The sequence below is a fragment of the Cydia strobilella genome, chromosome Z (genome assembly GCF_947568885.1).
Source record: "Cydia strobilella chromosome Z, ilCydStro3.1, whole genome shotgun sequence".
NCBI classification, from domain to species: domain Eukaryota; kingdom Metazoa; phylum Arthropoda; class Insecta; order Lepidoptera; family Tortricidae; genus Cydia; species Cydia strobilella.
This window is the reverse complement of record NC_086068.1, coordinates 11,007,104-11,021,373: the sequence shown is the minus strand read 5'-3', so window position 1 is coordinate 11,021,373 and position 14,270 is coordinate 11,007,104. Positions and strand designations below refer to the sequence as shown.

Here is a 14,270-nt window from a genome sequence, read left to right as displayed (position 1 = left end):
TACCTACTTCTTAATAGTTTAATAGTATTGGCTTCAATTAAAAATAAACTGTTTTTAACTTTTCCAGGTTAGCTGTACAGATGCTGATATAAAAAGAAAACGCACTACGTAACCGTTATTTGTTTGAAAAGTCATTGTTTTTATTTCAATTTTGAGTAGTTTATGAATTAGTTAACTATATTATTTAAGCTATTTTTATTTATCGTAAGCAGAATCGGTTATTAGTACTATAAGGTACCCGCCCAGGCCATAAACTCAATTACCAACGGTTTTCAATAAAATTACTTACTTCGCTCTGTAAGAGTTTTTGTGAGTCTGTTAAACTAACCCCCGTTTGCCGCGACAATTTTGCGCTTTTTTGCTCACATTATATTTGGTGATTAAGGAATATTATACTTACTTAACCCGATGTTTTCGAGGCTAACTAACTTAGTTATTATGTAAATACATTATTTTGGAATGTACGAGTAGATATAATACATTTATTAAGTAGGTATGTATATTATCTCCTAAGATAAACTTTATATATATATATGTACTACATACGGTGTAACACGTACACTTTTTTTTGACACAAAAGTGTATGATCCCTGACTTTGTTATTGCCTATGTTTTGTGAAAGGCTTCCTTCGCATTATCCTCATAAAGCCACCACCATACAAAATTTTCCTATTATTAATTTGAAGATGTTTGAGAAAGAAATGAAACAAAAGAAAAGCTACTTATTTTGTTTATGTAAAGGTTCTAATTAGACTGAAATGGAGTGTACACATGCACATTACACATATACGTGGTCTGAGTCATAAACATAAGTAGCTTAGCAAACTAGACGTTTAAAATTATCTGAACACTATACTACATTTTAAAAGAAAGTAAGTAATGATTTCATTTCTAAGGACAACATGTTGTTGGACGCGTGAACACTTCTTAAGGTGCAATATCTAAATCAAGATGTTGATATGTCCACACACACACACACACACACACACACACACACACGACGTACACTACATATTCTTTAATGATTTGAGTGCTTCTTTTTGCCATTTTTTATGTGACCTTATTCTGCCACTTTTGTGTTATTTCTAGTCAGGATCGCGAGCCATTTTCATCGATAAGGAAGATTCTTTAAAGGATAAAAAAACTTTAGCAAAATTTTCATGCATTTTTCAAACTTGCCTTCTTGTTACCGCCATACAAAGTACCTATATGGGATAATGGTAACTCAATAGGAAAAAAACTGGGAATTTTTATCTCATTAGGATCGAAAGAGCTCGTAATTCTGAGTAGAAATAACATAAAATTTATGAATAAAGGAAAAAAAAACAATATTAATGAGTGGCATTTTTTTAAGAAACGCTCAATTTATAACACGGAAATCTAAGCTGCTTTCGATTTATAATTATAAATTTACTTAATTAGTCAACATGTACAATAAAATACTCATGTAGTGCTTAAGTAAACAAAATTCTTAAATTAAGAAATGTTTGGAATGAAAAATGTACAATGAAAGAGCTTAAGAGTTGGAGCAAAATTTGTACTAATTAATTATAATAAGCCGGCTACTCACATACGTGCCCAAAGGCCAACTTTGAACTCGCGACACTCGGAGCTACGAGGGCCGTTTGATAAGTTTTTTATACAAATTACATTTATTTCTCAACATTATCTCCTTCAAGGGCCTAACACTTATTCCAGAAATTTTCCATTTTTTTTATCCCCTTCAAAGAATACGATTTGTTGAGTTCTGCAAAATAGCCGTTCACGTCTGCGATACAATCCTCATTTGTTAAAATTTTTTGTCCTCAAAGTCATCTTTTCAATAAAGTAATAATCACACGGAGCTAAGTCCTGTGAATACGGAGCACGAGGAACTAGCTCGAAGCCTAATTCGTGTTTATTTGCCATTGCAATAGTTGAGGTGTGCACTGGGGCATTGTCTTGATGAAAGAGGACTTTCGTGGGGGATAATTTTGGTTCCAAATGCAGGATTTTATGTACTCGCTCAGTGGAGATGCCTATCTTCTCAGCTATATCGCGCACCTTTCTTTACTTGGCGGTCGTCGAGTACGATATTATGGAATTCTTCAACAACATCCTCAGTATTGACTTCGATTGGGCGACCAGAGCGTGGAGCATCAGATGTGCTTGACCGACCACGTTTAAAATCATTTAACCAGTTATAAATAGTTGGTGCGTTAGTGCCGTGAACAGAATCAAGTTCAGTTTTTATTGTGGCAGCACCGCAACCCTTCATAAAAGTGTTTAATACCGGCACGAAATTCTGATTTTTCCATAGTTGTTATAAATGTATAGGCGATCACAGTTAAGCAATGGTTAAAGTGACAATTCGTTTTTTTTTTAAAAGATTATGCCAGCCAGTGTTAATGCCACTTACCGAAAAAACGTTTTATAAAAAGTTTTTTTAAAAGATCTAACGGCCCTCGTATTTCAGGATTTTTCTACATCTACACCTACACGTATGCTTGCTGGGTACAAGTAACTGAACGGGCAGTTGAAAACACGTCCACTACGTCCAGTTTTGTCCCAAAGGAAAATGTGAATGCTCCAATCGCGTGACAATCTATAGTGGAGTTCAATAGAATTTACAAAGGGCATTTCTACAGTTGTACAGTAAGCATCATACTCATAACTAGCGTATTAGACTATGCGTCAAAAATACTATTCTCTGATAGCCTAACAAAAAGAATTTCTCTATAATATGTATTCAGGGTGTAATTTTAACCACCCGTACTCTGCGTATTGACTTTCTAGGTCATATTGAACAACTTTTATTATGGGACCAATGCCGAAATCACAAAAAAAAGTCGTCGGCATCACATTAGTCGAAATGTATGAACAGACAACAAATTTTTCGCGATTTCGGCATTGGTCCCATAATAAAAGTTATTCGGTATGACCTATAAAGTCAATACGCGATTATTAAATTGAACTCCACGTTAGTATAATGGGCAAGGCGTGAGAAGCCGGTATATACGCACCATATACGTACAGTATAGTTCGTTGGAACACTAGCAGTTATAATCAAGGTGCTCGAAAATAATATTAACTATCAAAATCCTACATGTAAGGCATTTGTAGTAAAATTAGAAATGTGGACTTACTAGTCGGAAACAAACACGATATCTTGATGTGTTGTCACTTGTCTGGTAGTCGATAAAACTAATAATAAGTAAATAAAACTAATTTGTTATTCATTTATTTGTTTTATTACATCAATCAAAATTATAAAACCTGTAAACATTAATGATCGTTGATACATAGGGCACTTAATAAGATTTGAGATGTTCAATAAATAGGATAGCAGCACATCTATAAACTACAGTAAAATTAACAGTCAGCTAAAATATTAGCTCTTTTTCCGATATTGGCTGCCCCTGTAATATACACATTTTTTTAAAATAATTTAATTTACTTTTTAAGGTTCCGTAGACAACTAGGAACCCTTACTTATAGTTTTACAATGCATGTGCTTGAAAAGTGCGTTTCCTACGGCGCCATATCATGCGGAAAGTACTACTTTTCCGCACTAGTGCTTTTTGTTTTCAATTTTTTTTTACAGTACATATGGTGCTACTTTCTCGCACTAGTGCGGAAAAGAGCACTTTTCCTGCATATGTCGAAAGTTTAAAGGGCCATATGTACTGTAAAACGTTGTACGATACACGTGCGAATAGGTAATTCGCAACTCGTGTCGATTTAAAACACACCTTTCAATAATTAAACTTATTTTCCATGATATGTTTTTTTATTTACTCGCACAATGCATAGTAAAACATTGTATGATACACGTGCGTAAAGATGATTTCCGACTCGTATCCCTTTATACATTCGCTCGCTTTGCTCGCTCGTGAATAAAATTCCACTCGTTGGAAATCATACACTTTCCGCACTTGTTGCATAAATAGCTATTGCAATGTCCATCTGTCTGTCCTAGGCTTTGCTCCGTGATCGTAAGTGTTAGAAAGCTGCAATTTGGTATGAATATATCAATCAATCAATCCGACAGAGTGGTGAAATAAAATCTCTAGGGTGCCTCCCCTACACGTAAAGCGGGGATAAATACTAAAGCGGGAATAAATTGTTTTTTTTTTCGCTTCAACCCTATGGTGTGGTCTGTGGTCTTTTAGGGTCTTATAGGTCTTTTAAAGGAATAACTATATTTAATTTAAAAAAATGATAGTGAATATTTTCGGAAATATTTATTTTAAAAGAAAATAAAGATCCCCCCCCCCCCAACCCTCTAACTTTTGAATACATGGGTATCCAAAAATATGAAAAAAATTGTGAGAATAGACTTTAATATAGACATTGGATAAAAACTATAGTGAACATAGTTATCGCAAAAAGTTTTCTTGCTTGCTCTAAACTTGCTAAGTTTAGACCGAGACCTTTGCGCCGAAGCTTTGCATGGGGCATTGCTCAGAAAGTGCGCCTAACGTTGGGTAGATCTAGTCAAAACAAAATTGATTTCTAAAGTCATTTTGTTAACAACATTAGTGTTTTTAATGTCATTTATATACCTAGGTATATATATATATATATAGGTATATTCTTAGTTTGCTTTTGCACATCTCAAAACTTAATTAGTGATCCACGTATAATTGGATAAGTTTTTGCATGTATTCTAAATGTTATAAATAATGTTCGGAACCTAGGATTACGAGTAGGAAACAGACCAGTCCGTGTTGTTAACGTGGTTGTTACATTGGATGCAATCCGCATCTCGCCCCGGTGTGCGGTCGCATCGTATGCTGTCGCATTCACTCGTCTGAGCGGCGTGCGAATAGACGCGTATACCCACTCCTTCGTTTCGTGCGACTTTTGAAAGGCTGTGGCTATCCCTTGCTAGATACTTAACCGTAATGGCGGTTCATTTTTATCTCTAATATGCATAGTTACTTGTAGTATATATCTAGTTAAACAATTAACATAGACGGACCGGCCCAACCTACTCAAATGATCAAGTACTTATTTAGGTCCACTTCACATGACCTGTCTGGGATTGCGACACTAGTTTTTTTATGCTAATACAGAAACAAAAATCTTAATACACATACACAGTACTGTTATCTACCCACAAATTAAAACTAAAAACAAGTAAGTATATTAATGGCAACATCGATCGTCTACGAAGCAGTTATGCACGTACTCGCATATCACTTAATATTATATTATATCTTTACAACAAATTTAACGTGCTTCGAATTGCCAATAAGGCGATCAAAATAGTTATTTACGATATAAGTGCGAAAAAAGTGCGGAAATTCGCACGTGTATCGTACAACGTTTTACAGTACATATGACCCTTTAAATTTTCGACTTAGTTACGTAATGTGCTTATTATAGCACCTGGTGTCGTATTGTAGCGCCAGATGTACTGTAAATGTAATTATTATGAACGTAACTTGTTCCATGACGGTTTCTAAACAACATTTTAAGTGACTAATAACATAATAATAATGGCAAGGCAACGTAATTATACAGTAGGTACACTACCTCTTAGGTATTTGTCCATTTCAGGCATTTTTAATTAAAATGTAACTAATATAGGCCCCTATAAATGGCACACTGTTAGTAAAGTCCCATTAAATATACATGCCTATAGAAGCCTGAGTCGTTTATTAAAATAGAGTGGGCAAATACTTATGAGTTTTGGTGTAGGTAGGAAAAAGCATGTAAACATCATAAAAAAACGATATTTTTTTAGTCCATAAATACATGGATACGTTTACAGAGAGACATATTTTCTATATTCATTCAGTAAAAATAACTACTTACCTATAATTGCGTGCTTACACGTACGATAGTAAATAGGCGTTGAGGAAGACTCACGTAACGTTAAGACAACCCAAATCACGCTTGGCACGAATGTTGTACATTGTGAATCTTATGAGTCAGTTTAATTATTTCACATCGGCTTAATCGTACCGCGTCCGAGTGCAAGCAAGAAAATGAAACTAGTCAAAATCATAGAGTAGGCACAACGTTAAAAAAAAACTGCGATATTGTGTGACTTGGACTGCCGCTATTTTTAAAATAAAAAATAAAAATATATTAAGCGATATCTTACGAAATTGGCAAAATGAGAAGGAGATCGTATCGTGAGTCAACCTTTACGTTTAGGTATCTACATAAAAAAAACCTCATTCAAGACTTACTAGAAAAAAATAACTTTAATTATCTCACCTAGAGAGTATAAAATGTAAAAGTCTTTATTTACTTAATTTTAATAATAATTATCAAGGATTAAATAACAGCCCCAGAGGGAACTCTAGCTGCTAACCTTAAGGATGACTGACTCTAGACCGGCCCGAGGCATCCGACATGTCATTTTCTATGACGGCTGATCGGTGATCACGTGGTGCTTCCATAGAAAACGAAGCTCCGGAAGCTCCGGCCCGGCCCCGGCCCGGTCTAGCGTGAGTCATCCATTATAGAACATATCCACTAAAATACTCAGTCTCACGATATGCATATTTTATTTTTCATGCACGTCACCTACTAATGTAATTGACTGGACTAATACCAAACGTTGTCCGTTTTACCTACCCATACATTCGGTATTGTGAAAGATTTATGTTCAAATAAATAAAAAAATAATTCGTATTATTTTTAGGTATCTAAAATTATTGTAACACATTTGATTAAGCATTGTTAGCGGGTACGTTGTTATAATTCGTATTTTGATATTTTTTTGTTATCTTTAAGACTAGATTTTGCCGTCTAACGTGCATGAACTATTTGGCACCGTTTTAATATAGATCCAAAACATTAATGTCAACATAATTATACAGGTGATCCAGGAGACGTGAGCGAATCAACCCTATAGATAATAGACAATAGTACATTGTGCAACATGGGGCGTAAGTTAAATATTGCGAACGAGAGTATAGTTCAATTGCGACGGATTGCCGGAGCGATTTATAGACTTGAGTTTGCAATATTATTACGCCCCGAGTTACACGCAATGTTTTTCATCACACTTGCGATACAAAAATTAAGTATAAAGACAAAAAACTGTTAATTATAATACTAGAAACTTGATAACTCTCTAGGGAAAACGCTAAGCCTGCGAGCAATTCCACATTTACTGAGCGAGTGTGATGAAAAGTAAATGATACTCGTAGATAACTGTTTCGTACCAGTATCAGTGACATTAACTTTTATCTTTTAGTGCTCCGTACAAAACTTTATTCACAGCAGTATGGGATAACTCCGGTCTTGCAAATCGGTAAAATGCGTTTTTTTTGTGTTAAAAACAATATATTTCAAATGTTTCACGACATGAATTTACATTATTTAGTTTAGGTTACTCTACAGTTACAATAGTTGCATCTTATACCGATACAGGATTTATAGCGGAAGATAGGTAATATTCTTGTTACTTTTGAAATATCGATTATCACACAAGTATGACAATTTACTTTATAACCTCATTATTAGCGCCACTTGCACCATCCCACTAACCCGGGGTTAACCGGTTAAACCTGGAGTTACAATGGATTCCCGTACAATTTGACACTGGGTTAACTGGTTAACCCCGGGTTAGTGGGATGGTGCAAGTGGCGCTTACTTAGTTATTGTAGGGTGAGGATTAAACTTAACTTTTAAAAAAAGTGATGCGAAAATAGCGTGGTCGTTTAACCTAATTGCGAATATTGCGATGGTACACGATCTATTAACTCGTTGGTCTTGCTCATCTCTCCCGAATTTCCTGTAGAATGTTACTACTTATTTATTGTGCTTGTATAGTTCCGTTTGGAAAGTATGCCCGACTCCACGTAGCCAGAAATAAGAATAAGAAGGCACAGATTCTTAATCTAATCTTCTTATTTTAGGCATAACCAGTTTTTGGGCGAATTTGCAACGCATAAGATTAGCGGTTACGATTTTTAAAAAAGGTTTATAATAAGCCGCCGGACTCTGCCTGACTCCCCAATCGGAATTATATCCTTCCTAGTCTAGTATGGAAACAAACAACATAAAGTTCAAGCCCCTACAAAAAAGGGCAAGTAAAAAACACTTATTTTCTACTTTTATGAATTTTGGGGTAGTAATCAGTTGAAACAACAGTAACGTGGGTATATACACGGTGACCTTAGCCATTGGACAAACCCTGAAATCCCACGTAGGGTTACTTCTCAGGAATGCTCTAACGTTAATATTTATTTAATAAGAATAAAAAATAAAAAATATATTTTTCAAACAAAAGTTATTTCCAATAATCGACAGCAAAAAGAAACATACTGTATTAATCAGTGGCAGTACTTTTGGAAATTTGTTCGAAAATATGCGGCAATGATGACATTTGTCAAAAGTCAGAATCTTATTAGTGTCATAAATAAAAAAGGTAATCAAAAAGGTCGAAGGTTTCATACTATTTATGACCTCAGGAGCTACTAAAACATACAGACTGCTCCAAATTAAAAAATCGTAATTTGTTTATTTCTTCGTAAGCGCTCGTCGATTGTTCTAAATACCCTAATGCATATGTACATTTCGGTTTTGTCCAAATAGTTTTGGTACAACTCATCAACATAATGGGACCATGACTGTAAATAGAGATTTAATTAATGTGTAGAATAGTACACAACCCTTGTATTCGTACTGCATCTGCGTATAAAAGAGGTAAATCTATTTATTCTGAGAAATGTTCAAAACTAGATAGATGGCACTTTTGTCAAACTATTTACTCCTGGACTGGGTGTATAGAAGTGGAAAATTGACACGTCAATAAATATTAAACACCTAGTTTAAAAAAAGTTATTTAACAATATTCAATCCTTAATCTATTGTTGTTATAAGACATGACACAACTAAAAATATATATATATAAAAGTGCGCCCAAAAATAATTGTTCAGCATTTAAACCCATATCTTTCTAAATATGCACACCTACGATCTAATACCTACGAACAACTTGACTTTTCAAATAACGTGTATGGTATGTACCTAAATGTATTAGTTCACTTCTACTGAATCAAAATAAATTGCAAAATTAATCAAAAACCTGTAATGCATATACATAATATATATTTATTTGCCAAAAGTGGCACAATGCTCAAATATTTTTATAACATTGTTCGGCAACTGGTAAACATATTCGCAAGTAGATAATATTTATAGCAAACGTTTACAATATGCAATTGATAGATTATAACCTGTTTGATTTTGACTGCACTGTCAACTTCAATAGTAGCGGATAACACAACTCGCCAAAACTATCTGCCACCACAATATACTTTTACATGTAAGTAGAGTTTTCTCTTCAGCTCGAGTTCAAAAGTATCTGCTTTTACTTCTTTTTGTAAAGCTATTAGAGAATTTGCTATAATTGGTGGTGACTGTGTAGGTACATACTTACTTTACTCTTTGCTGTGTAGGTACCTACGATATCATTACATAGACAAAGTCAGAAATAAACATAATCTAAATGAATACAATCTTACACGCGTAAATACCCTATACCTATTACTAACTTTTGTATTTTAAAGTAGATGGGGAAATTTTTAAACAGATCGTAAAATATTCATATTTTAATACAAATTAGACATGAATGATAACATTGCTACACGTTGTCATTGCAAATGCCATGCAGCATTAGCTGGGTCCGACTCTACTAGCTTTGTTTGCTTCACTCTACCTTCTATCATAGCGTTGCATGGGTGATCTAATTATTTGGACTATACATACTAGTACAGTATTCAACTCGTATACCTATTACCTACATAATAAGGTAAAATAAACTGACAGTTTCAAACGGGCGAGTACCTACTTCATGAGAGTACCTCAATAGCCAATAAATCTTGTAGGTACATTTTATAACATGAAGTTAGCCATTTTTGTTTACGTGGTTGCATACCTTCTAAATTATAGATCTATTTTTTATTTGTATTACATTTTTTTTTTAAGTAGGTAGCACTTCGTTAGCATGAGAAAAAAGGTGAATAATCTTGGTTAGTTCCCGATTAGCCGGATTCTTGTTTCGTCGGTTTCTCATATACTTACTCGGATTGTGACGTCCTAAAGCATTGAGGTAATATGTATATATAGTTTGTCAAAGGACTGTCTCATTTCAAACATAGACATGGAAAATCATACACTAGTACTAGCATCCAAAAGAAAAGGATGAGTATAGTTTTTTTTTTGTTCTTATTTACTGACAATTTGGTTTGACCAACTATACTAGTCGTGGTTGGTCCCATTATAAAAGTTGTTCAGTATGACCTATATATTCACGTCGTATAATATTGCAAGTCATTAAAAAACAACACTGTATGTAGGCCCGATGTAGGCAGAATATGCGCTTATTATTTAGCTTAGTGACAGACAGAAAATGGCGGAATGGTCCAATTTGTTCTCGCCAGCTTGTCTATACATAAAAGTCAGTGTCCTAAAGTAAATCCGGCGAAACAGGAATCCGGCGAAACGGATCCAGCGATGATTATCGAACTATGTATAGGTAGTTATTATTTATGAAACGAAAAAAATGTAAATGATTATTGTATATGCTACATAATGGTATTTGCTGTAAATTATTTTTCAATGGTGTTTTTCAATTATATATAAGACACGTCAAGATTGTTTAGTGCTATAAAAACGAAGTATACTCTTTCTAATTCTGGATATCAGTATGAAGATAAAGTTTCTGTAGGATCTTATTTTATGAGTCTGTGTACTTTAAAATATGGCTTTTGACAATGTTCCCCATCTATAAGAGTAAATGATAATTTGTTGTACACTGGAAGGCTTGAGATCATGGACATAGTGTTATTAGTGTTACTAAATACCTAGTAATCTACTTACGTACTTACTACACTTCACCTTAAACCGCTCGCAGATTCAATTACCTACATGGTTGTGTAAATTAAGAGTATTATATATTTTTAAGTTGAATTAGACTCACACGTGCGTTTTACTTAGAAAATAATTTCGTTTTGTTATTTGAACACTCCTGAGTGGAAGCTTACTTTTTTGGCGCAACTTTCAAGCACCTAACCCCGTTTTCGTCCATGAGTTCATTTAGTTCTTGTATTGAGCAAAAAGCTATGTTTTTATTATTACGTACCTATGAATGCGTCTTTATTTAATAACTGACGTCATTGCAGTACATATAACTAAGAGGCCAAAAGTACTTACCCATACATAATAGCAGCTTCATATATAAACATTGAGCCACTTTCAGAGCATAAGAAATGAAGAAGACATTATGTCCGAAATTTCAAATAATGTCTTCTTCTTTTCTCATGCTCTGAAAGTGACTCAATGTTTACATATGAAACTGCTTGAAAGTGGGCGTTTTACTTTCCAAGTTCGTTTTTTTTAACGTACGCGTAACGTACCTACAACGTAGGAGTTTATAGCATTGGTATTTACACCACAATGCAAGGAAGTTTCATTCTTACATTACGTAAAAACTATTAAAAAAAAAAAACAATGGAATCGTAACCTACGCAACGCAACGCCTACAAAACTAATGAAATTAAAGTAAACAGGACTTTCTTTCATAAATATGAACTCATTCATCTAATTCCATTAGACACTTACACAAAATTACATACTTGCTGTGTACATGCCAAGAATATGGAATTAGTATCCATACAATGCGTAAATGGGACAGAATCATACGTTAAGTTACGATTACGATTATAATAACAAGTACTTTACAGTATATGTATTTAATATGTGTGTCATGATACAGTCGTCCATATCCCTATATAAGCATCCATGTGCAAAGTTCACTCATGGCTTGTCGAAATACCTAATACTAACCTTATGGCAAAGTATACCCGTTCCCGTACGAAGTTATGCTACTAACGGATTCTGCGGACCTACACCTACCTCCTACATTGCTACTACACAATTACACATTCACTTAACATTATATATCAAAATCTATCTATCGTTTATATTAAAAATATTCTCTTTGACATTCGAATTCATACTTAATTATACATAAGTTCAGTAGCAAATATGAGTTCCATACATTATCTACACCTAGACTACTTACGCTTCAACTACGTACTTAAATTATACAATTCAGTTATTGTTTCTTTGTATTACACCGACTCGTCAGGATACGTTCTTCCAAAGAGTTTGATATCATGCGGCTGTCGTATAGGTATTCAATATCCAAGCTCCACTTATTAATTGGTTTCTGAAAGGAGGTGAATATATTTAACTCCCCATTTAAAATATTACTACGGAATACATATATTTAATTCAGCGCTGGTGGCCTAGCGGTAAGAGCATGCGACTTTCAATCCGGAGGTCGCGGGTTCAAACCCCGGCTCGTACCAATGAGTTTTTCGGCACTTATGTACGAAATGTCATTTGATATTTACCAGTCGCTTTTCGGTGAAGGAAAACATCGTGAGGAAACCGGACCGATCCTAACAAGGCCTAGTTCCCCCTCTGGGTTGGAAGGTCAGATGACAGTCGCTTTCGTAAAAACTAGTGCCTACGTCAATTCTTAGGATTAGTTGTCAAGCGGACCCCAGGCTCCCAGGAGCCGTGGCAAAATGCCGGGATAACGCCAGGAAGAAGAAGACATATATTTAATTCAGAAGCAGTTATTTACAAATATAAACTATACACTTCTTTTCTGTCTCAAACTCTCTCGGAAACAATCGCTCTTATTGATGAAATTAATTATTTCTTTGCTACGATAAACTTCTCGAAATGTACGATGTAAACAGAATAGACAAGACAATGGAACAACGTGTATAGCTATACACATTACACATAAAAATAAACAATACACTATACTTGTGCCTTCATAAAAATAAATTTGCTTTTCAAGAATATAGATGTCTAGGTAAATATAATAAAATCTTAAAAACCTACTTTAGAAATTATCTACACGAAGAAGATCATGGCTGAAATTCTAGAGATCTTAGGCATAAACAAATACACTACTTCGCTTAGAATATGTTAGAGCTTTTGCAGAAAGAATTCGCATAAAAGCTTCGCTTTCGCTTTTAATTTAGGTATACAACGCACAAAGAACAGCACTTATAATTATGTAAAGAGTTATATACATTATATATGTCAATCGTATACAATTTCGCAAGTCGCAATGCTTAGTTGTGTTTATTCGTGATTTTTAGATCATTCATAAACGAACACGAAACGTAAAATATTTACATGTTTATTAAAGAGTAATTCTTAGTTCGATTTATCGTTTCTGGAGGATTCCACGGGACCATCAAATGCATGTTTCTCCACTATAATCAATGATTGTTTTTCTGTCCTCTATTTAGTTCCTTTTGTCACCACAATCTCTAGAAAAATCTTGTTTATATGGGACATTTCCGTGGAATGCTCCTGCTACAGCATACTCGCTGTAAAATATTAATCACTCATGGAATGTAAGCATGGCCAGCTACAGAGAAATGTATACCTTTTTCATAGACACTGTTACAGGGAGGTTACTTTACAATACAAAAATAGCATAAGCATAAGTTTGTAAAATCTTTGAAGAACATAGTTATGAGTATACATAATTAGGGACATGGTTTTTTTTGAGTCCTAATTAAATATAATTATGTCAGGTCTTGATAAGCGGCTAGATACTGTATAGGTATATCTGAGAAATAATCTTACATTTGAATAGAATGTTATTGCGCCCTGGTTGTTTCAGGTAAAAAAAATTTTTTAGGTATTAATATGCAAAATTATGATTACTTGTACCATGAAGTATACAATATACTTAAGTACATTTATCAAGTTCTGACTAAACATTTAAAGGTTTAACATACAATTTTTTACATGTACAATACCCAGTATAATGAATATCGAGTGCGCAGCAGCAAACTACATAATCTAGATATTATCTAAATGGATTACCTTTCACGGAAAATACCATTTCACGTGTAACTGGCGTCATATTTACAGGAGATCCGGTTGGTGTCGCAGCTTCGCTGAACGGTTTACTTTTAATTTGGCTCCGGCTGCTCGTCCGGCTCTAGGCCACCCAATATATCTTGTACGTCCTGGGATATCTGCAAATCAAAAAGAATAATTTTAATGTAGATAATAAACATTCTTACTCATAGTTATATTATCTATACCTACAGTGATATTAGGAATTAGATACTTCGAGTATACTGACATTTAAATAAACATGACGATTTCTCTGGCAATTTTTTTAATTTTAGTACCTATGAAATTTAACAAAAGTTCAGGATTGGTCTTGGCTAGTTTTTATACCAACAAACAAAATTTTAGAAAAATAACATACAAAT

The 14,270-nt window shown here is 34.2% G+C and overlaps 2 protein-coding genes across 4 annotated transcripts in view; one reads left to right on the top strand and one right to left on the bottom strand.

Moving 5' to 3' along the window:
- LOC134754125 (BTB/POZ domain-containing protein Tiwaz) overlaps positions 1 to 2,859 on the top strand; it is a 29,155-nt gene extending 26,296 nt beyond the window's left edge. Inside the window, exon 5 of the mRNA XM_063690204.1 lies at positions 68 to 2,859. The gene's annotated coding sequence lies outside the window, so the exon portion shown is untranslated. The remainder of the gene's footprint in view (positions 1 to 67) is intronic.
- A 1,890-nt stretch (positions 2,860 to 4,749) lies between these two features.
- The window catches only part of LOC134754226 (basic helix-loop-helix ARNT-like protein 1), an 82,202-nt gene continuing 72,681 nt past the window's right edge, over positions 4,750 to 14,270 (bottom strand). For 2 of the 3 annotated variants that reach the window (XM_063690397.1, XM_063690396.1), the window contains exon 11: positions 4,750 to 14,027. In XM_063690397.1, the coding sequence (XP_063546467.1) occupies positions 13,962 to 14,027 (66 nt within the window). In that variant the 3' untranslated portion in view covers positions 4,750 to 13,961. The remainder of the gene's footprint in view (positions 14,028 to 14,270) is intronic. The other variant, XR_010128881.1, reaches the window with a different exon arrangement.